General features: G+C 41.1%; 1 protein-coding gene across 1 annotated transcript; it reads left to right on the plus strand.

The window, feature by feature from the left end:
* The first annotated feature begins 2,457 nt into the window (after positions 1 to 2,457).
* LOC146036715 (olfactomedin-like) lies at positions 2,458 to 26,279 on the plus strand. The gene is made up of 5 exons (XM_083160612.1): positions 2,458 to 2,508; positions 12,084 to 12,236; positions 14,467 to 14,682; positions 14,796 to 14,946; positions 25,399 to 26,279. The coding sequence occupies exons 1-5, from the start codon at positions 2,458 to 2,460 to the stop codon at positions 26,220 to 26,222; spliced, it is 1,395 nt and encodes a 464-aa protein (XP_083016738.1). The 3' UTR covers positions 26,223 to 26,279.
* The last annotated feature ends 835 nt before the right edge of the window (positions 26,280 to 27,114 follow it).

Consider the following 27,114-nt stretch of genomic DNA (forward strand, 5'->3'; position numbering starts at 1 on the left):
ACAAACTGTCACTCATCCATGTTTTTGTTCCAACCAGCCAGATCTGAAGATAAATCTTACTAGTGTATGGGCACCTTTACTGTTGTATACTAGGCATATATCAACACAGAGCAATTCAATCAAATTTTTTCACAAATATGAAAGCGTGAGTTGCAATGATTTTATATCATCAGCGGTGGCATATAATACAGTCTGAGTTCACTGGAGGGTCGGGATGCCGTCTGAACTGGGATGGATTTTTAAGGCGGCAATCATTTACAACGCAAAACCACGCCTTGTATATAATTAAATAATTGCCGCTTAAAAAAAAAATTACACCAAGGCAATGAAAAGGACCATTTAGGATGACAGCTTAGATTTTATATTTCAATACAGCTTGATTTATTCATGTCCTCTAAAGCCCTACACATGCATCGATTTTTCCCAATTTTCGATTCGATTTTGCTTATAGAAGCAAAATCAAATCAAATCCTAAACGAAATTGAATGTTTTTTGTGTCACTTTCGATCTTCATTCGATTCGATGCACGCTCCCGTTTTCACAAAATCGAACAGAAAAATCGACTGTGCAGCCAAGGAAATATCGAATTCGATCTTGTAAATTGAAGGTGTACAATGTACCATGAATGTATATTCGAATATGGAATTCGATATCTAATGCAAAAGTACAGATCTAACGCCAAATCGAATGGAAAGATCTAATGCCAGATCTAATAGAAAATCAAATCTAACATCGAATCAAAAGCAAATCGATGTGTGTGTACAGTATCAAAAGTTAGTGTATAAATACACAAATGAAGTGATCCCTCCACCGGCACACACCAAGTAGAGAAATAATACCTCCCTACTAGACAAGTGGCGTTCCTCTTCTCTGCCTCTGAGTCGGGGATAGACTTCTTGAATTTTCCCCTTAGCTTACGATATGGTCCTTTCTTCTTCCTGCACTGGGTTTGCTTACTCGGTATTGAAACCAAAGAAAGGGAGTTTCCAAGGAATAGTTCCAAGGAATAATCAGGCGCTTGACAAGATCTGTCCTTCTATGGGTTAGCTGCTGCTCGATAGGGGGGATAGTCAGTCCCCACAGTGCCAGACGCAATCTCCTCAGTCGGCTGAACGTCTACCCTCACTCAGAGCATCAGCAACCAAAGACAGCTTAGCAGGACGTCCCTCTGCAGGCTCGGTGTCCGGGCTCAGGAGCGGCGATAATCCAGCAAATCCCCCGTAGAGTTCCTGATGTGTATGTACAGGGCTTGAGGTGGTGGTGGATAGACCTCATCATATAAGTTCAACTTTTGGGAGCTCATTTGCAAGATGTGATAAAGGCCACTCTTATGCCCCCTCATAATTAATTTGAGATTAAAGGGAAGCCAAGCTCAGCAGTATTTTGGAAGGGAACACATCAAATGAAATGAATGTGGCGGACTGCTACTTATATGTTACATCTGTACACCTCACAGAACTACAGTAGGAACAGATTGACTGTCGGAGATCCGTTCCATTGATAATAAAGGGAGAATACACCTTGAAATAAGCATACTGTGCCAAATAGATTATTTATGGGTTTCCTAACTGTTATGAATCCCCAATAGGTTTTTATGGGGGATGCTACCAGATATATCAATATCCGGAATGGGAAGAACTCCCAATATTGGCCCCGCAGCCAGGGCCGCCTACAGGGGGGTGCTGTGGGTACCGCTGTCCCGGGCCCCGGCCTCTGGTGCTGATTAATAATAATAAGAATAACAATAATTTTATTTATATAGCGCTTTTCTCCAATAGGACAATATGTAGCCAGACAGAGCAGTCAGACGTGTGCACGCTCATGGTGTATGCGCGCGCACGGAATGGCATGTGCACGTGCGCCACTTCAGGGCACACGTGCTCAAATGCCAGGGCCGATTCGGAGGCCCAGTCTGTACCTGGTTAATATTGTCATTGTCCACCTTTTGACTACATTGCCTTTAGCGTGCCTCCGTTAGCATTGCCCCAATTGCTCTGCGGATGAGACTTACATCCTAATTACTGCTGCCCTGACTGCTCTGTCTGGCTACATATTGTTCCAAACCGACCGACTTCAAAGTTGGTTACGCGGACATTGGCGGATCCAAAAATAGCTTTAGTAAACTAAGAAACCCAAAACTATTGAAAAAAAGGTGAGTATACCGCAACGTCTTCCATATGTTTCACAACGGCAATGTGTACAGTGTAATAGATGCTAATAGTAGGGGTGCAGTACAGTAATACTTGGAAATCCCTGACACCTGTCACTGTATACGTTTAATCCCCCTTTCCACAAACTGAGCATTGATATGGGATCACTGTAGCCTGTAATCATCATAAACACCTAATTTTAGGATCAAGATAACACAGCCCTAATAAGGAAGAAGGAGACGGGACTGGCATATATAAACCACAGCACTCTGGCTCCAAAGCACGCTCAGCTTTCCCCCGACTAACGATGTATCTCTGCTTCCTGACACTGGCCCTGCTCCACAGCGCTGCTGGCTATGTGAGTATCCTGCTGTAATAATATCTGTGCACTGCAATGATGATAATCACAGCCCAACACTAAGGGGGAGGATTCTAGCCTTAGAGGGAGAGATAAACTGGAGAAGTTGGTAAACATTGGAGAGAGATAAAGTACCAACCAGCTCCTAATTGTCATGTTGCACACTGTGGGGTAGATGTATGAAGCAGTGACAAGGGAGGAGAAGGGAGCCAGAGGAAAAGTGGCCCATGACAACCAATCAGCTGCTGTGTATAATTTTATATTATGCAAATTATAGATGTTACCTCAGTTGCTGATTGGTTGCCAAGGACCACGTCTCCCCTGGCTCCCTTCTCCTCCCTTATCACTGCTTCATACATCTACGCCACAGTGTGTTTGAAAACTGACAGTTAGGATATGGTTGGTTTGGACATTGGGCAGATGTATTAAGCCCGGTGAAGTGATAAAAACAGTGACAAAATGGAAGGTGATAATGCATCAGCCATTCAGCTGGGTTTGAAATATGACAGTTAGGAGCTGGTGCGTAATCACCTTCCACTTTATCACCACTTTAACACTTTTCCAGGCTTAATATATCTGCACCGTTATCGGACATTTTCGGCATTTATCTAACCTAGAGGCAGATGCATTAAGCCTAGTGAAGAGATAAAGTGGAGATAAAGTCGAAAGTGATAACGCATCAGCCAATCATATCCTAACTATCATTTTTCAAACATAGCTGATTGGCTGGTGCATCGTCCCCCTTTGCTTTATCTCCACTTTATCTCTTCACAAGGCTTAATACATTTGCCCCAAAGTCTGATGTCAAGATGTAGGAGGACAGTAGATGTACCAAGATGTAGCCTTTGGGGGAGATGTATCAAACCTCTGAGAGAGAGATACAGTACCAACCAATCAGCGTGGAGATAGCGGAGGTGTGTACCGGGGTGTAACATTAGAAGGACAGTTAGGGACAGATGTATCAAGCTTCAAAAAGTGATAGAATGGAGAGTGATAAACAACCAGCCAATCAGCTCCTATCTGCCATGTCACAGGCTGGATTTGAAAAATGACAGATAGGAGCTGATTTGCCAGTTGTTTATCACTCTCAATTGTATCATTTTTTAAGCTTGGTACATCTGGCTCCTAATGAGGTGGGTTTTCCAAGAACTATGATAGGGACTTCCTTAGTAGAGTGCAAACCGCCAAATGTTGGGATGATCTCAATGCGCTGTACTAATATGATGTGTATCACACTACTAAGGAAATTTACTAAGATGGGAGTTCTATTTCAGATGGGATGTTGCTATGGGCAACCATTCAAACACTACTGTATCTATTATCTTCTAGAAGGTGCTAAATAAATAAGTAAAGTAGATTCTGATTGGTTGCCCATAGGACTCCCATCTTAGTAGCAGTTTTGAATTTCCATCCAGTTTGAAGGAGGAACATGCAGGAGATATCTCAGTAGAAGGGACACCTTCTGCATGTAGCCTCGATCTCAGCACTCCGAGCAATGCTGCATGCTGGGATATCACCACCATCGGCCACAATATTTAATCAGATGGTCAACTGAATAAGTGTCAGCTTGTGCAACTTACCAACTGGTACTGCGAGGCCAGAAAGTCTGTGTGGTGACACTCAGACCCGTGTCTCTCCCCTCCCAAAAAATAGATTTTCGGCGCCCCCCTGCCGACAAGTCAGGAGGCGCCCCCCTGTAAAAAATAACGGAGCGGAGGGGAGCCGTGGTACGGCGGTGGGGAGGGGGGGTTGTGTTTCTGTGTGTGTGTTTGTATGTATGTGTGTGTGTGTGTGTGTGCGCGTGTGTGCGTTACCTCTGGCCGGCTGGCCGCATCCGTCTGCGCCGGGTCCCGGGCGGCTCTCCCGTTACTGCTGCTAATGAAAAAGTGACACTTAGAAAATGGCTGCCCCCATACTGCAGACGAAAAACTGTCTGCGGTATGGGGGCAGCCATTTTCCAAGTGTCACCTTTTTGTACTAGAACAGCGCTGCGGCTGCCGGGACTCGGGAGAGCTGGGACCCGGTGGTGCACGGTACGGCGGCAGAAGGCAACTATCATCCCGCAGCCCCCCCGGCGCCCACATACCCTCAGCGCCTCCCCGCCACCGCGGGGGCTGCGGGACGATAGTTACGCCACTGGCCTACGTTTAGATTCTCCTCTCTGGGAGAAGCCCGGAGAGGAGTCTGTCAGCATCACGTGTGGGGTGGGGGCCTGAGTAGACGTCATCAAGCCCCGTCCCCAGCACTGTAAATCCCCCCCATTTGTGGGGCCTCACGAAGGGGCGGGCTAAATGGTGATATTTGCATATTTACCCCCGCCCCTCCCGGCGCATAGCCGTGAATCGCGGTAATTCAACGATGCGGCCGGGCAGCTGCAGGGGAGATCCAGAGGGTGAGGCAGAATCCAGGAGGATTGCCCACCTTTCCGGGGGGCCGGGAGGGCGACCCGATTTCTGGGACCCTCCCGGCCAATCCGGGAGGGTAGGCAACCCTGCTATATAGCCAATGACCCGCATGTTCAGTTGATCCTGGTAACCTCACTGGACTAAATAGTTCACCAATATTGTTGGGTGTGTATACTCAATTTTACCACCCACTGCTGATATTTGCATGCCCTACCCAGTTACACTCCATTCAATATGGCACATATGTTACAGTACAGTAAAACATATTTTATTAGTACTTTTTTGGCTGCAACTGACAACACAAGCATCCAACTGCTGCTTCCAAATGTATGCCGCCACTAGGCACGTGCCTAATTGAAAATCACCAATGGGGAGTCTCCCCCAATGCATAATTTATCTGTAATATCTCCTTCATTACTGCTTGGATAGAAGTTTCCAAAGTTGCAGCATAAACAACAGTTCCTGCATTGTTCTGACGTTGGGAAGTTTAATAAATATAATACATAAAGAGTTTATCAGAAATAAGCCTATTGTGGGTTCTTTATTCATTTCATAATTAAATAAATCAAAATTACAAAATAGGTAGAGACGGTTTTGAATATATGGCAACTGGACTAATAGAAATTGGATAACAATCTAAAAGTACACAAAATGTTTCCCTTTTATGTGAAAATCATAATAAAAAATGTTAATAGAGCTCTGTGTACTAACAGTGCGCCTGTTGCCCACACACAGTTGGGGCAGCCATTTTGAGCCACAATATCAGAGATGCTGTGGGACTGAGCCTAATTTTTAAGTTGTTCCTAAATTTAGAAGAGTATGTAATGGTTGGCCAAGATGGTGGTGTCTTGTGAAGTGGAGAAGTTTCATTAAGCCACCAATCAGCTTCCAACTGTCATTTATCTAACACAGTATTTTCATTGAAGGTTACTCTGTTTTACCTCTTTCCATGGATGTATGCATCTCTCCTTCATAGTCAAGGGAGATGCGCAGCCTTATTCATCACTCATAAGATGTTGTCCCTCTACTTATTTTGGTAAAGCACTTTACACATCAGCAGGAGAGTATACATCAACATGCATTTTAAATATAATCACACAAACATTACACATACTGTACTGTGTGTATGTATGTATATATATATATATATATATATATATATATATATATGTATATATATAAACAAGTGTAATGTAAACATGGTTATGGGGGGTATCCATTCTGACAGTTGGAAATATCACACATCAAAATTCAATTAAGTCTTTTTTAGTCCTATGCAGGTTCGAATTTTTAAAAAGTCGAATCTGCATTGTCAATAACGGACGCTGGGTTGTCAAATCCACAGTTTTTCGACAATTGGTGTATGCTTTCACCAATCCACGTGCTTTCCAACTGCCGGAGGCTTTTCCGACAGTCAGAAAAACAGACCTGCATTGAATAGGTCGCATGAAAATTCAACCTATTCTTGTGGAAAATGGACAATATTTTGCCTGTCGGAAATATCCGTCAGGATTGGATATCCCCCGATGACATCAACTAAGCAAATTTTAAATAACAGAGAGGGTGGTCGAAAACCGGCAGTAGACTGAACTTTAATGCTATGGTTTTACTGTTTTTCCCAATTATACTTTCCAAACAAAACTTACCCTACAAAACTTGTCATAGACCTCAGATTCATTTTTTAGTTGACCAGAGAGAGGGGTTTTACAAATGCCACATTCAGTCCCCATGAAATGGTGATCATAGATTTGCACGAGTATCCGCCACTCTTGATAAAAATCGTACTTATTGGAGATAGCAACTGTGGAACTTCTAAGAAACTACTTCCACACTTTCACTTGAGGGAGGGGTAAGTGGGTATCGGTGACCGTGTGGTGTTGGGAGAGGGCATTTTGTTGAAGTTTTCCCTAGGGAGTCAGGAAGGCTTACATTGGCCCTGTAGGTCATTAATTGATCGATATTCACATCTGTGCATCAACTACTACCGCAACACTGTTAGTGCTAGCGTGATTGCGTACGACAGATCTAGGGGACACATGCTGCTAAAGAAGGACCCTGTGAATTTTTATCGGGAGCTCGGGAGATTGACACCGACCACCATTGAAAATTGAACCATTGTCTCTCACAAGCACTCCAAAGAAATGGCTGCCTCCAAGATGTGTGTCGGCAGAAAGAAATATCTGTGGTACGTTCTTTTGCCTTCTCTACCTAAAATAAATGCATGTCCGTCTCTGCACACTTATAACTAGACCAATTGCGCAGAAATCACTTTGCAGTTTATGCAAAAAAATAAAAAATTGGCACAAAAATGCTTTACAAAAACAAAAAACAAAAAAATCTAACAAATGTGTTTTTTGTCTCAATGATTCATTCCGCCTATAAATCAGCCCCTATGTTTTTACAATAAATAAAAACCTGTCTGCATAGTACATTTTTATAATTTATGTCTACTTACAAGTGTGTGGAAATACACATTACTGCCTCAAAGTACAGATTAGTTATTTGATATAGTGTTGATATGTTATCTAGAAAAACATAATTTTAAGGATACATACTTCAAAACATTAGATTGTTTGCATCATAATATACAAAAACATTTTGCATGGTATTTGGTTACTTTTTGTGTAGTTTTGGTCACATTTGTTGATATGCCAGAATTCTAACTAATTTTATTTATTTATCATCATTGCAGAGAATCGGCCACCAGGACAACAATACTAATCCGCAAACCGTGAGCTGGAATATTCCATTTGACAGTCTCCCCTTGAAAACAAGACAGAAGGCTATCATGTGAATTGAAATGATATTATTGGTGTCTGTCTTTAGCAGGCATGTCCAAACCGTGGCCCTACAGCTTCTGTGAAACTACACATCCCAGCATGCCTTGCCATAGTTTTAGCATTCCCTAATAGCAAAACGGTGGCAAGGCATGATGGGACCTTTAGTTTCACAACAGCTGGAGGGCCATAGTTTGGGCATGCCTTTTCTATAGGTTTCTGGCTAAGGGCCTGATTCAGAGGGGACGCTACTGTGACCGCAAAAGCTGGTACCGTTGGTATGTCAGTTCTTTACCCAATCCTGAATTTGCAGTCTATGCGATCCAGGTGCAGGCGAGGTTGTAGTGTTTACACCAACACATCTAGAAAACTGCAACTCAGTGTAGAATTGTTTTTAATTCATTTTCCACTTCTATTATTGATTCATATTTATATGGGACTCCATATATTCCCATTAGGAGGGACCCGCCATTACCCTACTAGCCTTTAGTGGGCTTTTCTGTAAATTCTAATTATAAAATGTATGCGCCATAGGGGTTTTCTGTGATTATCATGCATCCGCAATAGAGAATAATCGCTCAGATGCGCAAAAATCGCCAGTGCGTCATCCTCTCAATCAGGCACTAAGGGGTACATTTTCTAAGATAGGAGTTTTATTGAAGATCGGATGTTTCCCATAGCAACCAATCAGATCCTGCTTCTTATTTCTTTTGCACCTTCTAGAAGATAATCGACAGAATCTGATTGGTCAGAATCTGAATCCCATCTTCAATAGAACTCAGATCTTAAAGCTAATCTGTGAGCTACATGCAAATGCAGCCAGTATTTACCCTGCACAGAAAAATATAAATGTATGTGTTCCCCTTGCATGGCACTTACAAACATGAATTATGCCCTCTGAGTAGTAATCTATTGTGATATTTACTAACTTTTCACTTATTGGCACAAGCAATTCAGGTCCGTTCGCAGATTACCTGCGTTCCCACGGGGTCTGATGTTTTTTATGTGCGTATGTGCATTTCTGCGCATGTGCCTACGCAGGGTGCATACACCCACTGCGAATATTCAGATTGCTGGGTGCACGCACCCAGGACAGCGGGCGGGTGCATAGAGGGGCATGAGGCGGCCCCATAAGCATATAGGAATGCCCAGCATTTCATGGGCGTTCTCATGCTAATGAGGCCGTGACATGGGTGCCGGGATCCTGTGATGTCAGCTGCCCACCCACTTCCTTCTGAACATGCACGCATATGTACGTTCCACATCATTCAATGTTCGCCGACCGTTGAATGATGTGGGTGTTGCCCCGCAAGCTGCGAATGGATGATTATGTAGGCAGGGTTAGGTTGACTCGCTAGGATGCAAATTCACATCTGAGCGTGTTTTAGCATATAATAGAGAATGATAAACAGCCAGCCAATCAGCTCCTACCTGTCATGTTACAAGCAGGGTTTGAAAAATGACAGGGAGGAGCTGATTGGCTGGTTTTTTATCACTCTCCATTTTATCACTTTTTGAAGCTTGATACATCTGGCCCATTATGTGTAAGGTGATAAAGGTCCAGACAATCAGCTCCAATATGTAAATTGGCAGTTAGGAGCTGATTGGCTGGATCATTATCTCCTTGTAAGTAACATTCTTTATGGGGATAGATACCACGCCTCCAAGCTCCATACCCCACTATCCGGTAAACTGCCTATGACATCTTTCAGACGTTTGCTGATGAAAGGATTGCACAAGACCATCACCAGCACTGAAGAAGATGACTCCACACAGGACAGCGAGAAGTCCTGGGAAGACTATGACGCATTGACCAAGGAATGTCTGTGGCTGGTGAGAAGGTCATCGTTCAGAGTCACGATGGATAGCGGCTGGGGCTCTGTGGTGGACATTTATAGACCGGCACAGTGGAAATAAATTTGCAACCCAACTTCAAAATATCCCCAAACAACATAGCTTAGTACTGTATGTGATTTATTTTATTCTGAATATGGTGCTTACATCTAAAAGATTAACTGGGTTATTGTTAGGGAAATCACTTGTTTTGCCATCTTTCTCCGCTAGTTTGCTGGTTATTTTCACTACCGCTGGTCTTTATAAATGTCCCCATGAAGTTTTACTACCCTACGCAGTGTATGGTGAAGGGGTCCAGTAAGAAGTAGTTCCGTTTTCTTTTGTTTCTTAGACAGATGTTTCCCGGAGGTTGCACCAGGTAGGGCTCTATCTCTTCGGCCAAACTTCTGTGTTGGTTCCACGGAAAATGGGTAAAACCACGTGCACTGCAGGTGGGGCAGATGTAACATGTATAGAGAGAGTTAGATTTGTGTGCGTTATATTGTTTCTGTGCAGGGTAAATACTGGCTGCACTATTTTACACTGCAATTTAGATTTCAGTTTCAACACACCCCACCCAAATCTAACTCTCTCTGCACATGTTACAGCGGCCCCACCCGCAGTGCACCTGGTTTTGCCCATTTTGAGAACAAATTTGTACTGCGATCAGATCTGAATAAGGGCCCTAGGTGTATATGGAAATTAATCCATTCTGTACCTCATGATAGAATCAATTGTCTTTAATTGTCCTAAAATCAGACTAATATTTGGCATGTACTGTATGTTAGGGAGTTCTAGGCTGGTACAGGAAGAGTAAAATATGAAGCCAGTGTTTTCTGTTTAGAATCTACTTTATTTAAAGTGTGTACTGTACAATTAAGGTATTTTATTGTACATTTACTGTATGTTCAAATCTGAATAAAATGTTATTATATAATTTGTCTGGTACAAAATATTTATTTACATATGATGTATAATTACATTCATTATCATGTACATTATGTTGGTAGGCTGATGTGTGACATAATTATGGAGAACATGTATATAATATATGAATGGAATGACTGAACAGCAGAGAGCGAGGTGGGGATGTGACATTATAAATAAGCACCATCAAGATGGAATTACTACAATTATAAAGCTTATGTGCTAACCATCTAACATAGAATATACCTGTATATCTGTCTATCTTACCAAAATCTCAATTTGTATATTAGCTATAAGATTATCTGTCCAATCTAGATGGTTGAAAGGAAAATCTGGCGATGTATGGAAGCAAATGATTGTCAACCATTTGCTCACAAGAGCTGGAAATTGTCTGGTTAAATTTGTTACATTTTAACCAATTTGTTGGAATGACTATTTTGTCTGTTGTCCAGTGTTTTGAAACAAATGATCAATTGTCATTTGTTCCCATGCATGAAAAGATTTTCTTCCCAACCAGAAATATTGGACAGATAATCTTACAGTGTGTATCCAGCTTTAGCTGTTACTCTTCAAATGTTTTTTTTTTTTTTTTATAATAAACATTTGTTGCAATTATCCGTTTTGTTGCTGAGAAGGAAATGTACAGTAATTGCTTTTTGTCTAAAGTCTAAACTGACTTTATTTGCAAACGCCTAAAACATAATTTGATGGTCGGTTGTATGCTCGCATGGAAATGGATGTGTGAAGGTAGACCTTTATTTGTATGCCACCACGTATATTTGCGGGGCGCCAGGCGGCGGATTAACGTGAATCAAGTATATTGTTATTGACTCAAGCTTTCTTTCCTATTCGATACAATGACTCTGCTGAAGATTAATACCCCTTTTACACCCAAAATCCCGGATCCTACCTGGCATTTGGAACACGGATCCAAGCCAAGTTGGATCCGGGATTTTACCCGCAGTGTAGACGGAGGTAGCGCTTGGAGATTACATCATCTCCAAGCGCACGGACCACGATCATCCCCACCAGGACCGCCGATCGCCGCGCTGGGGACAAGCCCAGCACCAAGGTAAACTGCTGGACTGCTCCCACTCCCCGTGCACCCCCCAGCCCCCGTCCGCAAGGCATCTGTTCACCTCCTCCCTGTCTCCGTTGCTGTCTGCAGAGTACAGCAGACAGCAGCGGAGGCTGCGTGTCGTCCCCCCCCCCGTCCAACTTGCGGATGCTGCGGTCTAGAGGTTGGGCTTCCCCATTGATGTAAACGGGAGCCGGGTTAGATGACCCAGCGTGTCCGTTTACACTGCCCTCTACCCAGGTCCTAGCCGTGTTCAACCCAGGTCAGGATGTTGGTAGAAGTCCCATGTAAATGGACATGGGTTGACCCATTTACACCGCCGCTGACCCGGGTCGGACCCGCCGCTGACCTGGGTTTTGTAAAAGGGGTATAAGTAATAGAATGGAACATTAGCAGAGTACAGCCAAGAACCCAGTAGAGAGGTGAACATGAGAAATTCTATTAGTTGTTTGGCTGTCACACAAAAGATAACACAGAGTTTCTGTGCTCAGTGTTTCATGGTCTCTCCAGAGTGTGTGTATAGAGTCATATTAATGTTCTGTCTACTTTCCGTAGGTGGTCCAAAATGCTACAGGAATGCTAAATGGGAAAGACCATTGTGTTTGTGAAGTCCTTCTACCCGATAGCTCCTTCCCAGCCAAGAGGGTGGGCATACTGGAGGATGAGACGCTACGTTTGACTAACCGCGTGGAGGATGAAATGCAGATGGTGAGATCAGACATCCCTTGTGTGTGTAATAGGGTGCTAGGTACCACCAGCTAGGTCTACAATGGCCAGTGAGGGAACAATGGAAGAACCTAGTGACGACCACCCTGGACATTAATGGACATATTGGTCTTTTTATACACTGAATACATATATACAATATAGAATACATTATTAATATGTAACACTATAGCATACCTCCCAACTGTACTGACTTTTCATACAGCCCCACATTAATGAAAATGGGGGATGCGACATCTCTGTGAAGCCACAACCCCTTTTCGGAGGTCACGTCACTTTTTGGGAGCACAGCAGAGTTCCGAGCCGAAAGGTTTAAATATTGGTGAGGTATGCTATAGAGCAGGGATGTCAAACTTATGGCCCTCCTGCTGTTGTGTAACTACACATCCCAGTATGCCCTGCCACAGTTTTAGCAATCCGTTATATAAAATCTGTGGCAGGGCATGCTGGGAAGTGTAGTACAACAACTGGAGTGCCATGAGTTTGACACCACTGCTATAGAGGGTCTATATAGTCCCATTATGTGTTGCTATTAGAGAATGTTAAAACTATGGCAAGGCATGCTGGGATGTGTAGTTTCACAACAGCTGAAGGGACACAGTTTGGCCATGCCTAGTATAGGCTGTATTACACATATAAATGATATAAATAACTAGTCAGGAAAAGGTTAAATATACCATAATATAAATATATACCATAATAAATAAAAACACACACCTAATAAAACCAGTACTGCACTTTCTAAGCACACATTCTCCCACCTCCTGGTAAGGATCCTGTCTCTTCTTCTGGGTAGCTACTCTCTGGTCCGATGATTGAGGACTCTGCTCTGTCCCTTAAACTGCATGATGTGGTGGCAGCTTTTGTATTGGTATTATATACTATTGCTATTGACATATTATGAGCCACTTGCCAAGAGAAGGGTTGTTTCCCGTTGTGTTTACCTATGAAGGCACAAGTCTAGGGCACAGTACTGCTAACACAGCCACAGTTTAACCAAGAGGGCAAGAAAGTAGGCCTTGTAAACAACAGCCTGTACATCAGTGGTGTCAAACTCATGGCCCTCCATTCCAGCATTCCCTGCCACAGATTTTATATAATGGATTGCTAAAACTGTGGCAGGGAATGATGGGACGTGTAGTTCCACAACAGCTGGTGGGCCATGAGTTGGACACCACTGCTGTACATGGTTCTCAATTTCAAATATGATATAGCTGCAGGGGAAAAGACATGATTTGTAGAGCTTGACATGACCATTGTGCAAATTGCATGGCTGTTCTCCATCCCCTTAAAATATACAATATTGACTACACTACTGGGACATGCATGCAGCACTCTCTTCATTAGCAGAGTGGTACAAAGCAGGACATACCTAGGCAACCAGAAACCCCCCATAGTTGCACCAGTGAGATGATTCTTATTGTGTCCCTGCGAAGTCTTAGATACTGTATAACAAACTGCCTATTTTTCATTTTGATATTAAGTAGTATGTTACCGGAGAGCATATTAATTTATAGCAAAGACTTAATAGTGAATTGTAGTATATAGCATCAAAGGGAAGTGTAAATGGCCCCCATACACTACAACTATATATCTGACCCTGAAGTCAGAAGGAATTTCCCTTGAACTCCCTCTGGACCTTCCTGGGAGCGATTCCATCCGATTTTCTACTTTGGTGTCATATTTTTGTATAAGATATATCTCATACGATTGATCAAGCCAAGTTCTATCAAATGAGATGTATCTTATGTTATACAATTGTACCATAAGATATATCAGATGAGCTGGATTGGAGGACTAGAGGGACTGTAAAAAATCAGTCAAACTTCCTGCGATATATCGCATGCACAAAAAGCACTCCTTTTTCGATCCAATTCCATGTGATTCCAATAAATCAGTGGTACAGTACGAGCGATCTAGGGGCTGCTATCCGACGCCCAATCGGATGTGATGGAAAACACATACGAATTTACACTTTACAAATGATATATCGGCCCGAAACATCGAAATAGAATTACATCATTGTAGTGTATGGGGGCCTTTAGACGAAATTACCTGTAGCGCTATAAACTGAGCTATGTGCTAGGACAGGTTGGCTGTGGAACCTACATTACTGGCAGCTAAAATCCTGTTTATTTCTGTGTCACCTGTGAGAAAAAATACAGCTTAAGTACATCCACATTCCTCTACTGTCATCTCATGTTATCTGCAGCTAGAAGAGCAGGACATTCGACTGGTGTCCTATATGGAAAAGCTGATGAATCTAACCAAGAGATTGGAATACTTGGAGACGTTGCGCCCAAGAGGTCTTTTAGAAATAGACTTTGATCTTCTAAAACAAGAAATAAATGAAATGGAGATTGTCATCATTACACTAAAGAGAAAGATGAATGGGACCAATCCTCATGTGGAAAGTCTGTACACTGAGGTATGTTCCAACCTACGGACATGAGAGGAGGGAGGGAAAGGGGAGGCAAAGGAAAGTGAATGTGTGTTGAGATACCAGACTTCGGGATAAAATGCTCTGAATTTGTGTTATAGGTGAAGAATATCTCCAAGACTGTTGGACAGTTGGAGGCCTTTGACAAGAACCAGGTTCTGAAAGCCCAAAGGGACATGGCAGATCTGAAGAAACGCCTTGCGGACTGTGAAAAAAATATGAAGGCGCAAGCTCCTGTAACAGTACCACTAGGTGAGAAGCAGATCCACACATACAAATCAGAGGCAGATGCCTTCATTGTCAACGTTTTCTGAGTAATATAAGCTACAGCAGTGATTCTCAAACTCGGTCCTCAGTTCATGTTTTCCAGGTCACCTGGCAGGTGCACAGGTGCATTCATTACTCATTGCCACATTTTAAAAGGTCAAATCCTCAGGTGGAGCTAATTATTTCACCTGTGATTCTCTGAGGAGACCTGCAAAACATGCACAGTGTGGGGTGCTGAGGACCGGGTTTGAGAACCTGTGAGCTACAGTGAGGGATAATCTAAAGATTCTAAACTATAGGGCTACCTTCTTGTGCTGCCAGCTTAAAGCAAAAATTATCATACAGTAGGATATATAGTTGGGTCCCTAAGGGCAAAAAACAAAAGTAGCTCCCAAAATATCTCATGAGGGATATGAAAATATCAAATTATCCCCCACACTTTATTAAACCTTAATAAATGGTATATCTTAAACTAACTTATTCATATATCATAAGTTATAGCAAAAATAAATGTTTACAAATGCAAGGGTCAAAATGCGCTTTATTTAATGAGTTTATTGAAAGATAGGTGAAGAATATCTCGTAGACATCACTGAACGATATCGTTAATGAGATCATTCAGTGTGTACGCAATATATCGTTCGCCGGGAGTTGCAAGGGAAATACTTGACGATATTGCTCATGTAGCAAATGATAAAATAAAAACAACAAATATAAGGATTAAAAAGTCAATAATCTCACTGGTGTCCAAAAGCACGCGCTTCGCAACTCCCATTCCTCATGCAGTATCAGTGCCCCGGGTTATATGGAGTAAAAATAGCTGCAATATGGGATGATATTTATATGTTCTGCCAGCTTAAAACAAAAGTACTTGAACAAGGGAAGGGGGATTTGGGAGGTAGTTCTGCACAAGAATATTTCTGGTTATTTTTGGGGTGTCCCCAATAATTAATTGCCATGTTGTGATTGCAATTGGTACATAGATGGGGGTGCTGCCAAAGACAATAATGGTGATACAGAGAACAAAAAAAGAGAAAAGGATTGTCTTTGTTGCTGGCGCACTAGAGAAGAGAAGTTATTATATATTAAAAAGTAACTTTTAATGATATCAATAAAAAGAAGCCATTTAAGGTGAAATAAAGACTACATACATGACTGACAAAAACATTGAACAATGATTAAAAAGATGCACGTGCTGTGTGTGTGTCAATTCACACACACAGCACGTGCATCTTTTTAATCATTGTTCAATGTTTTTGTCAGTCATGTATGTAGTCTTTATTTCACCTTAAATGGCTTCTTTTTATTGATGACAAAAGAATCTGAGGGTATGGGGGGCACTCCTAAGAGATCCCCAAAAACCCGCAGAACCCGGCGCTTTAAATGGAGAAAGATGTAATAGAAAATTTATAATTTAATATATATATATATAAGTCAGTCTATGGCTGCAGCAGGGGCAAGTGAGTCTGCTAATAACTCACTAAGGGAGCTAGAAAAGAGAAAATTGTGTGCACCTGCGCTGCCAAAAAAACTGGTCTATTGTTCACCTGCGATTTCACACTGAACAGAAGGACACCAGGGCACAGAATGATATAACAATTTTTTATATGGAAAAAGAATATAAAATACAAATATACATATATTTAAAAATAGGTCTAGACAATATATAATGCAAAGACAAGCAACATATGTTCAGAAAGGTCAGGGGTTACTCATATACAAATGAGGTCCCCGAACAGAAATTATTGGGTTTTAAAATAGCCAGCAGCACCAGTGGGGTGATGAAGTCCGCAAATAAGTGTAGCAGCACAGTTAGTATATATTAGTATCAGCCGGATAATAAATAGCAGGGATGATTGGGTTAATGACAAAATGAAGCAGGATTTTAGTAAGCCAGGAATAATGAAGCCAGGAATAATGAAGCAATTTGTTAGGATGGAAGCTCAATGCGATCAGCCTGGTTTAAGCGCTTGAAACGCCAGGTGGTATGTAGTTAGGTAGCGCAGAGACTTTCCTTTAAAGTATGCTCACCCTCCTTGATGTTTTCGGAGACGGTGGGGCGGGGAGCCCAGATGACAGTGGGCTCTACCCGCTGTAGATGGTGGCTGGCCTCCTTTATTCTCCTGGTATATAGCTGTCCAAGTGTGAACCGGTTATAAGGCAACACAGCGGCCGAATGTAACAAGCGGGAGTCTGCCGCTGAAAGCCAGAGTGTATGCGGCCGGACTCTGGGTCGATGGACCTGTAGCGTGCTGTAGCGTGATCTCTCACTGGCGTGCTGGCGTGTGACGTCGACGCGTTTCGTTCCCTAGCAACGGGAACTTTTTCAAGACGGATAGTAATGTGACCTAGTATATGGTATTTATAGGCATCTGCCATCTGTTTTCAATTAACACTTTAATAACTGAATAGTCTAATAGATTAATATACAAGGAATGTGCCCGGTGTCAGAGCCATACAATATACATAGAGAAACATTTGTATTTAAATATAGCGATGTCACAGAGACTGCATAAATATTTCATTGGTAATCATATTCAACAGCATTTTATATATATACAGAGAATTTCATTAATTGATTCATTTAGCACCATTTTGTATAAACACAGAAATTTTATTGGAGACAGGTATATAGGTAGATTGTACTAAATGATATAATACTAAAACTGTAAATTCTAAGAGAGAAACAATTCAATCACGATTGCAAATTTCATATAAGAGAGAGATAAATATTAGTCTGCAGCGAATTAATATTCTGAGGACCTGTTTGCATTTAATAGCAAACTTCAGTCTATTCCACATTATAGTACTCCTTTTTTAATATGCTTTTTCTGTATATAGAAAGACAGGTATATTAATTGTATTTGTGTATATGCCCACAGTCAATTAGTACATTGATACTATTATATTCTCGAGACTCCACATCAATTGTAATTATATTTAATTATTTATTTATTTATTCATTTGATTTTTATTTATTTATTTAATCCAAATGGGGAGATTCTTTCAATGGGAGAGGATCAGAAAAGGAAAAGAGAAGAAAGAAAAAAAGAGAAAAGAAAAAGTAGGAAACAGGAAGGAGGAAAGGGGATACGAGGGAAAGGCAGCAACTAGAGTCAGATAGATATATAGAGATGACCTTTGTACATATGTTGTACTATATATTTAAGGGGTTAGCAAATTCTATCCATAGTGAATTATTTCTGTACATATAGCCCTGTCTATATAGGCACGAATGGAGCGATCAGTGTGCTGGGAATGTGGGGAGTCACGTCTGCAAACCCGGGGCATCATGGATCTCCAAGTGTCCCGGGTAGACATAAGTCTCCACAGTCGCAACACAGTAACCCTCTTTAGTTATTATAATATTTCTTATCAGAATAAGAAGCATGAAAGAGAATATGAAAGGAGGGGAGAAAAAAAGAAAAAGGGGGAGGGGGGGGAGAGGGGAAAGGTAAGAAGGGAAAGAAGGGGGATAATCCAAAACAAAAATGGATACGCATGCACTTTCTCCAGGGCCACCAGAAACGTCAGTCCATACAGGTCAGATCCAGAGTCTCATTTAAACCTGACGGACTCAAGGTGTCAAGTTTAAAAATCCAAGAAGATTCCATAGTGCAGAGTCTTCTAAATCTGTCGCCACCTCTTTTGGTATTCCCAACATGATCAATGCCTGTTATTTTGAGGCCAGAAGGGTCTCCATTGTGGAATTCAGAGAAGTGGCGGGGGATACTATGGTTAGCTAATTTCCTCAAAATATTATTACGATGTTCCCTAAAGCGAGTTTTTATACTACGGGTCGTTCGCCCGATATATTGTAACTGACACGGACACTCAAGAAGATATATGCAATATTCTGTTTCACAATTAATAAAGTGTTTGATATCGAATACCCTTCCATTGTGAAAGGATGTTATTTTGTTGGTTTTATTGCACATGTGTTTACATGTGAGACATACATTCTTATTGCATTTATAGTTTCCCAACGGTTTATTGGGTATCCAAAATGACTGAGATGCTTTCGGGAGGGGGGGTAGAAGGCTAGGGGCAATGTAATCTTTAATATTTTTGTTTCTTTTAAAAATTATTCTGGGTTTTGAGCATGTGGTGGGGAGAGTTTTGTCGTATTTGAGGAGTTCTGAATTTTTCAAGATAATTTTCTTTATTTCTGTTGATTTATTGTTGAATTTAGATATAAAGAGAGGGGGGGTTTGATTAGAGTTTGCTATTGCGCTGGTGGATTCTTTTGATTTTAATAAATCAATTCTTGCAGTAGATTCTGCTACAGTGGAGGCCTCTTCAAGTAGAGGTTCAGGATATCCTCGTCTTTTAAAGTGTCCAAGCATAGACTTCGATTGGAGTTTGTAATCACTGTCCAATGTACAGTTTCTGCGAACCCTTAGCAGTTGGTTCTTGGGGATATTAGTCACCCAGGGTTTGTAGTGACTGCTGTTATAATGTAAATAGTTGTTTGTGCCAACCGACTTAGTATAATTACTTGAGATAACCATTTGATTATGGATAGAGAAGGTGATATCTAGGAAATTCACAGTTGTGAAACTAAACTGGTGAGTGAATGTTAAATTGAAAGTGTTGGAATTTAAATAATTAACGAAATCAAGTGCTAAATCGTGTCCCCCATTCCAAATAATAAACAAATCGTCAATGAAACGGCCATAGAGGACCAGATTCTCTCTATATGGACCGCCCCATATAAGTTGTTCTTCGAGGCGGCCCATATAGAGGTTGGCGAAACTAGGCGCAAATCTGGTCCCCATGGCCGTTCCAAGGCGCTGTAAAAAATAAGTGTCATCAAAAATAAAATAATTGTGAGTGAGAATAAAGTGAATAGAATCGAGGATAAATTGCTTTCTGGCTTGTGTGATGGTCTCATCACGATCAAGAAAATAATTGGTTGCTCTTATACCAAGATCATGTGGTATATTTGAATAAAGTGCCTGGACGTCCAGGGTCAGAAAAGCCCACCCGTCCGTCCAGGGCAACTCATGAGTTTTGTTCAGAATATGCAAAGTATCCTTGATGTGTGACGGGAGGGAAGTGACGTGATTTTGAAGGTGAAAATCAACAAAATGTGATAAATTAGAAGTGAGGGATCCTACACCAGAAATAATTGGTCTCCCAGGAGGTGTGGTGAGATCTTTGTGAATTTTAGGTAAAAAATAAAAAGTGGGAGTGATGGGGTGAAAAGGAAATAAAAACTGTGATTCTTCCCTAGATATCGCCTTCTCATGTACAGCTTTATCCAGAAGAATTCTGAATTCAGATTGGTAAAGGGGGGTGGGGTTAGACGGCAGGCGTCCGTAGTAACATGGGTCGTTCAATTGTTTGAACGCCTCATGGAGATAGGCCGTCCTGTCCATCAATACTACCCCACCCCCCTTGTCAGCCTGTTTGACCACCACTGACAAATCTTTTTTCAAAGCATTTAATGCTTGGCGTTCCATTTGATTAAGATTATCTTTTTTGTAGTGAGATTTATAGTTCGGTTTGGCACAAACCTTTTTAAAGTCTTCTAAAGTTTTATTATAAAAAATATTGATAGCTGGGCTTTTGTGTTCTAACGGAAAAAAGTTTGATTTCTTTTTGAAAACAGGATGATTGGGTTTACAGTCTGAAATAGTGTTAGTATTAAATAATTCTACCTCCAAATCATTATTTTCTTTCAAAAGGGATTCAAGATCATATAATGATGATTGATCACTCTCATCTAGAACCACAGGTTCGCAAATGTCGTTGGGAAACGCTTTCTTGAGTTGTTTTGCAGCAAAAAAACGTTTTCTACATAGATCTCTCGTATATTTGTTGAGATCTACGAATAGGTCGAATATATTGGGGTCTTGTTTCGGAGCAAAATTTAATCCCTTGCACAGTAAAGATTTTTGGGCAGTAGTTAGTTCATGTTGAGTTAAATTAAAAAGGCCTGTTGTGTCTATTTCAACCTTGGTTTCCTGTGATCCCTTTCCTCCACCTCTTCTCCCTCTCGGTCTCTTATTCTTTTTGGCGTGAAATTTGTCAGGTTCTCGTAAGGATTGTAATCCTGCCATGTTCTCGTCTGAAAAACCTGGTCCTTATTGTTTCTATAATTTGGGGTACTTTCAGATGCGGATTGAGAAACGGGTCTAGTGTCTCTCTTAGTATGATTGGAGTAATTATATCTCCGTGTGGGATTATTAGAGTACAATCTATCTTGAAAATGGGGTTGTCTCTCTCTCTGATTATAATTGGAATTTGATGGTTTTCTGAATCTATATGTAGGACGTTGGATTACCGGTCTATAATTATCTCTCGTTGGTTCATTATGTCTAGATTCTTTATGATAGGTCCTGACTTGATCTTTTTGGTAGTCATTTTGGTCTCTGATCCATTTACGTTTTTTATTCGCTATCAATTCTCTCTCAAATTTTTCAACTCTTATATTGACTTGTTCATCTCTGTCTCTAAATGAGGGGCTATCCTTGAAAGGTGTTAAGTCATCCTTAATTTTTTCAATCTTAGTAATAGTCTTATTAACTGATTCCTCTCTGTATTGTATTAGCAACTTCATAAGGGAAAATGAGCAGCCGTCCAACGCTTCATTCCACTTTTTCTGTAGATCTGGATGATCTATAATTGAGAGGTGCTTGAATATTCTAAGACCTCTAGGGATAATTCTAGCGTCAAGATACTTTTGGAGGGAAATGCTATCCCACCAATTGCGCATTTCATCTTTCAACAGGTCCTCAAGACCAAAAAATAGTTTGTTCATATCTGGATTGCTATTGGAAGGCTGCTCATCCTCCCTTGAGTTTAAATTAAATGATGAGAGATAGCACTCTCTTCTGGTTTTGCGGTCATTGTAACACTTAAAATCATTCATTATAACTTCTGTTCAGTGTGTAGTTCGCAAGGTAAAAAAATATATATAGTGAACGTCTCAGGTAGTGGGAGACAATAATTTCCTGAGCTGCACGGGTATAGCAAAAAAGAGAAGACAAAAGAATCTGAGGGTATGGGGGGCACTCCTAAGAGATCCCCAAAAACCCGCAGAACCCGGCGCTTTAAATGGAGAAAGATGTAATAGAAAATTTATAATTTAATATATATATATATAAGTCAGTCTATGGCTGCAGCAGGGGCAAGTGAGTCTGCTAATAACTCACTAAGGGAGCTAGAAAAGAGAAAATTGTGTGCACCTGCGCTGCCAAAAAAACTGGTCTATTGTTCACCTGCGATTTCACACTGAACAGAAGGACACCAGGGCACAGAATGATATAACAATTTTTTATATGGAAAAAGAATATAAAATACAAATATACATATATTTAAAAATAGGTCTAGACAATATATAATGCAAAGACAAGCAACATATGTTCAGAAAGGTCAGGGGTTACTCATATACAAATGAGGTCCCCGAACAGAAATTATTGGGTTTTAAAATAGCCAGCAGCACCAGTGGGGTGATGAAGTCCGCAAATAAGTGTAGCAGCACAGTTAGTATATATTAGTATCAGCCGGATAATAAATAGCAGGGATGATTGGGTTAATGACAAAATGAAGCAGGATTTTAGTAAGCCAGGAATAATGAAGCCAGGAATAATGAAGCAATTTGTTAGGATGGAAGCTCAATGCGATCGGCCTGGTTTAAGCGCTTGAAACGCCAGGTGGTATGTAGTTAGGTAGCGCAGAGACTTTCCTTTAAAGTATGCTCACCCTCCTTGATGTTTTCGGAGACGGTGGGGCGGGGAGCCCAGATGACAGTGGGCTCTACCCGCTGTAGATGGTGGCTGGCCTCCTTTATTCTCCTGGTATATAGCTGTCCAAGTGTGAACCGGTTATAAGGCAACACAGCGGCCGAATGTAACAAGCGGGAGTCTGCCGCTGAAAGCCAGAGTGTATGCGGCCGGACTCTGGGTCGATGGACCTGTAGCGTGCTGTAGCGTGATCTCTCACTGGCGTGCTGGCGTGTGACGTCGACGCGTTTCGTTCCCTAGCAACGGGAACTTTTTCAAGACGGATAGTAATGTGACCTAGTATATGGTATTTATAGGCATCTGCCATCTGTTTTCAATTAACACTTTAATAACTGAATAGTCTAATAGATTAATATACAAGGAATGTGCCCGGTGTCAGAGCCATACAATATACATAGAGAAACATTTGTATTTAAATATAGCGATGTCACAGAGACTGCATAAATATTTCATTGGTAATCATATTCAACAGCATTTTATATATATACAGAGAATTTCATTAATTGATTCATTTAGCACCATTTTGTATAAACACAGAAATTTTATTGGAGACAGGTATATAGGTAGATTGTACTAAATGATATAATACTAAAACTGTAAATTCTAAGAGAGAAACAATTCAATCACGATTGCAAATTTCATATAAGAGAGAGATAAATATTAGTCTGCAGCGAATTAATATTCTGAGGACCTGTTTGCATTTAATAGCAAACTTCAGTCTATTCCACATTATAGTACTCCTTTTTTAATATGCTTTTTCTGTATATAGAAAGACAGGTATATTAATTGTATTTGTGTATATGCCCACAGTCAATTAGTACATTTAGTACAATCTACCTATATACCTGTCTCCAATAAAATTTCTGTGTTTATACAAAATGGTGCTAAATGAATCAATTAATGAAATTCTCTGTATATATATAAAATGCTGTTGAATATGATTACCAATGAAATATTTATGCAGTCTCTGTGACATCGCTATATTTAAATACAAATGTTTCTCTATGTATATTGTATGGCTCTGACACCGGGCACATTCCTTGTATATTAATCTATTAGACTATTCAGTTATTAAAGTGTTAATTGAAAACAGATGGCAGATGCCTATAAATACCATATACTAGGTCACATTACTATCCGTCTTGAAAAAGTTCCCGTTGCTAGGGAACGAAACGCGTCGACGTCACACGCCAGCACGCCAGTGAGAGATCACGCTACAGCACGCTACAGGTCCATCGACCCAGAGTCCGGCCGCATACACTCTGGCTTTCAGCGGCAGACTCCCGCTTGTTACATTCGGCCGCTGTGTTGCCTTATAACCGGTTCACACTTGGACAGCTATATACCAGGAGAATAAAGGAGGCCAGCCACCATCTACAGCGGGTAGAGCCCACTGTCATCTGGGCTCCCCGCCCCACCGTCTCCGAAAACATCAAGGAGGGTGAGCATACTTTAAAGGAAAGTCTCTGCGCTACCTAACTACATACCACCTGGCGTTTCAAGCGCTTAAACCAGGCTGATCGCATTGAGCTTCCATCCTAACAAATTGCTTCATTATTCCTGGCTTCATTATTCCTGGCTTACTAAAATCCTGCTTCATTTTGTCATTAACCCAATCATCCCTGCTATTTATTATCCGGCTGATACTAATATATACTAACTGTGCTGCTACACTTATTTGCGGACTTCATCACCCCACTGGTGCTGCTGGCTATTTTAAAACCCAATAATTTCTGTTCGGGGACCTCATTTGTATATGAGTAACCCCTGACCTTTCTGAACATATGTTGCTTGTCTTTGCATTATATATTGTCTAGACCTATTTTTAAATATATGTATATTTGTATTTTATATTCTTTTTCCATATAAAAAATTGTTATATCATTCTGTGCCCTGGTGTCCTTCTGTTCAGTGTGAAATCGCAGGTGAACAATAGACCAGTTTTTTTGGCAGCGCAGGTGCACACAATTTTTTCTTTTTATTGATATCATTAAAAGTTACTTTTTAATATATAATAACTTCTCTTCTCTAGTGCGCCAGCAACAAAGACAATCCTTTTCTCTTTTTTTGTTCTCAGCTTAAAACAAAAGCCATATACTTTTCTGCAGAGAATTTATGAATATAAAACATGATGGTTATGCTAAAGGGTTGGGGAACCCTCAGCTGCAATGTAAGTTCAGACCCTACCTCGAGACCAACGCCTCAACCATGTTTGACTTACTGATGTTGGGGGTTACCCTCTCCTTAAGGATGGGCATTATAACAGTGAGGGTTATAGGAAGTTATAGACCAGAAAACTGGTGGTTTTCCAAGAGACAGAGCTCTCCTATAAAGTGCCCAGGACGGTGATAGCTATTGTCCAGTATCATTAGTGTCATTGGGTTTTCCGATAAATGTTTCCCCATACAAGGTCCTATTGCTAATACACATTAAGAATGGTGATAGCAGAGCAGGAAAGGCTGGCAAACTGCTATTGGACAAAGCAAGACTTTCTCTTGTAGCGATAAGATAATAGTAAATAGGCCCAATGCAGTCCTGAAATGTAGAGATCGTATAGGATTATGAAGATATACAAGAAGGGATTACAATATGATCCACAATACTTTTTATTGAGAGATCATACGCAAACAAATGTGTCTACATTTTAACCCATTTCCTTCATGTGATTACTATGTTTATCTCATAGGATCTTGCCAGCACCAAGGCTTAGCCCAAATTGGCAAGCCCAACCTTCTGCAGCTCAACTGGAAGGGAGTTGGGTTTAAGTATGGATCATGGGGTAAGGATGCAGCATGGAACACCACCAAGAAGTCATTGTATTGGGTTGCTCCTCTGAATAGTGATGGCCGAGTTCTAGAGTCCGTACGTGTTTACCCAACGCTGATCGACTTACAATTGTACAAGAACTATATGGACCTGCCCCTTTCCGTGCTCATCAAGAACAAATGGAATCACACCTTTGCTGGTCAAGGTTCTGGAGAGGTTGTCTACAACAACAATTTGTACTACAACTGCTATAACAGTCATGATATGTGCAGAGTTAGTTTGAGCAGTGGAGTCTACCAAAGAAAGGCTCTGGCCATTGCAGTACACAACAATCGTTATTCCTATGCTGGTGTTCCCTATCAAGACTTTGACTTTGCCGCCGATGAGAAGGGTCTGTGGGTTTTATACTCCACGGAGGAAAGTGCTGGCAACCTTGTGGTGGGTAAAGTCAATGTTGCCACCATGTCCGTCGATATCAGCTGGACCACTACACAGTACAAACCCGGTTTGACCAATGCATTCATGATATGTGGAGTTCTCTATGCCACCCGTTCTACGACTACAAAGATGGAGGAGATATTCTACATGTTTGACACCAAGACAGGGAAAGAGGGTCGGATTAGCATCATGATTGAAAAGTTGAATGAAAAGGTGCAAAGTCTGAGTTATAACGCAAATGAACGCAGACTGTATATGTACAATGACGGCTATCTGGTGCATTATGAGGTTATCTTGAAGCCTTGAGCTGTCTAGTCTGTCTAAATGTGCTTCTAATAGGGCTCTCCATTTCTTTTCTGTTGTCTGCCCATTATCGATGAATGTTCCTTTATCATGATCAATGTTCTTGATTAACAAATCTGTGAAGATCTGTCATGATTTTGAAATATGCTTTCTTGTTACATAGACATTGCACTGTATTGTCAGCCATAAGAGCTTCCATCAAAATGATGGGTTTTAGTGAAAAATAGGTCAATTAAGTTCGATATAAATTCCAAATAAACGTACGACAAACATATGCTGTCATTTTATTGATATTTGCATTTAAAAATCACAAGCCGAGTTTAAATTCTCTTTTGCCTTGCATGTTTCCATAGTATTTTTTCTCTTTGTCCAGTCTTGTTATATATATAATCTCCAGTGTCGATTTATAGGAGTGCTGGGACGGTCATGCATAAAAATCAGTAGCATTGATGTATGTTGAATTGCAAATGATTTCAAAGTGAAATTAAAATCACAAACTCTGAATATACTTGTAATTGCGAGTGCAAAATAAACTATGGAATTTTGATTATGAGCTGTTAAGTCTTCATCCACCGCCATCGTTATACACAGCTGTGCCTAAAGCCAGCAGCTGCCCATTTGAACAGTGTGAGTGTGGAGTGACACTATGCTAAGGGCCTGATTCAGACCTGTATAAGCCTAGCAAACAGGTAAACTCTGCCCGCCATGCGCCCGCCCACCCCCGGCCGGCCGGAGTCGCATACACGTCCACTCACATGTGGCCGTACGGAGGAGAAATCATTCCATGGTCGTTCACCAAAGTCAAAACTGATTTTTATTTTGGACCGAATGTGATATCAGCCCATTACCTCAAGCAGGTATCAACCCACCTGCGTTCGCAGTGGTATGCCCAGCG

This window comes from Crinia signifera, chromosome 9, assembly GCF_055691185.1.
Source record: "Crinia signifera chromosome 9, ASM5569118v1, whole genome shotgun sequence".
In the NCBI taxonomy this organism is placed as follows: Eukaryota; Metazoa; Chordata; class Amphibia; order Anura; family Myobatrachidae; genus Crinia; species Crinia signifera.

Excerpts from the sequence above, each read along its gene's own strand:
- LOC146036715 (XM_083160612.1), top strand. The coding sequence starts at position 2,458 with ATGTATCTCTGCTTCCTGACACTGGCCCTGCTCCACAGCGCTGCTGGC. Across the intron at positions 12,237-14,466 it reads TGGAGGATGAAATGCAGATG|CTAGAAGAGCAGGACATTCG; the intron begins GTGAGATCAGAC and ends TGTTATCTGCAG. Across the intron at positions 14,683-14,795 it reads TGGAAAGTCTGTACACTGAG|GTGAAGAATATCTCCAAGAC; the intron begins GTATGTTCCAAC and ends TTTGTGTTATAG.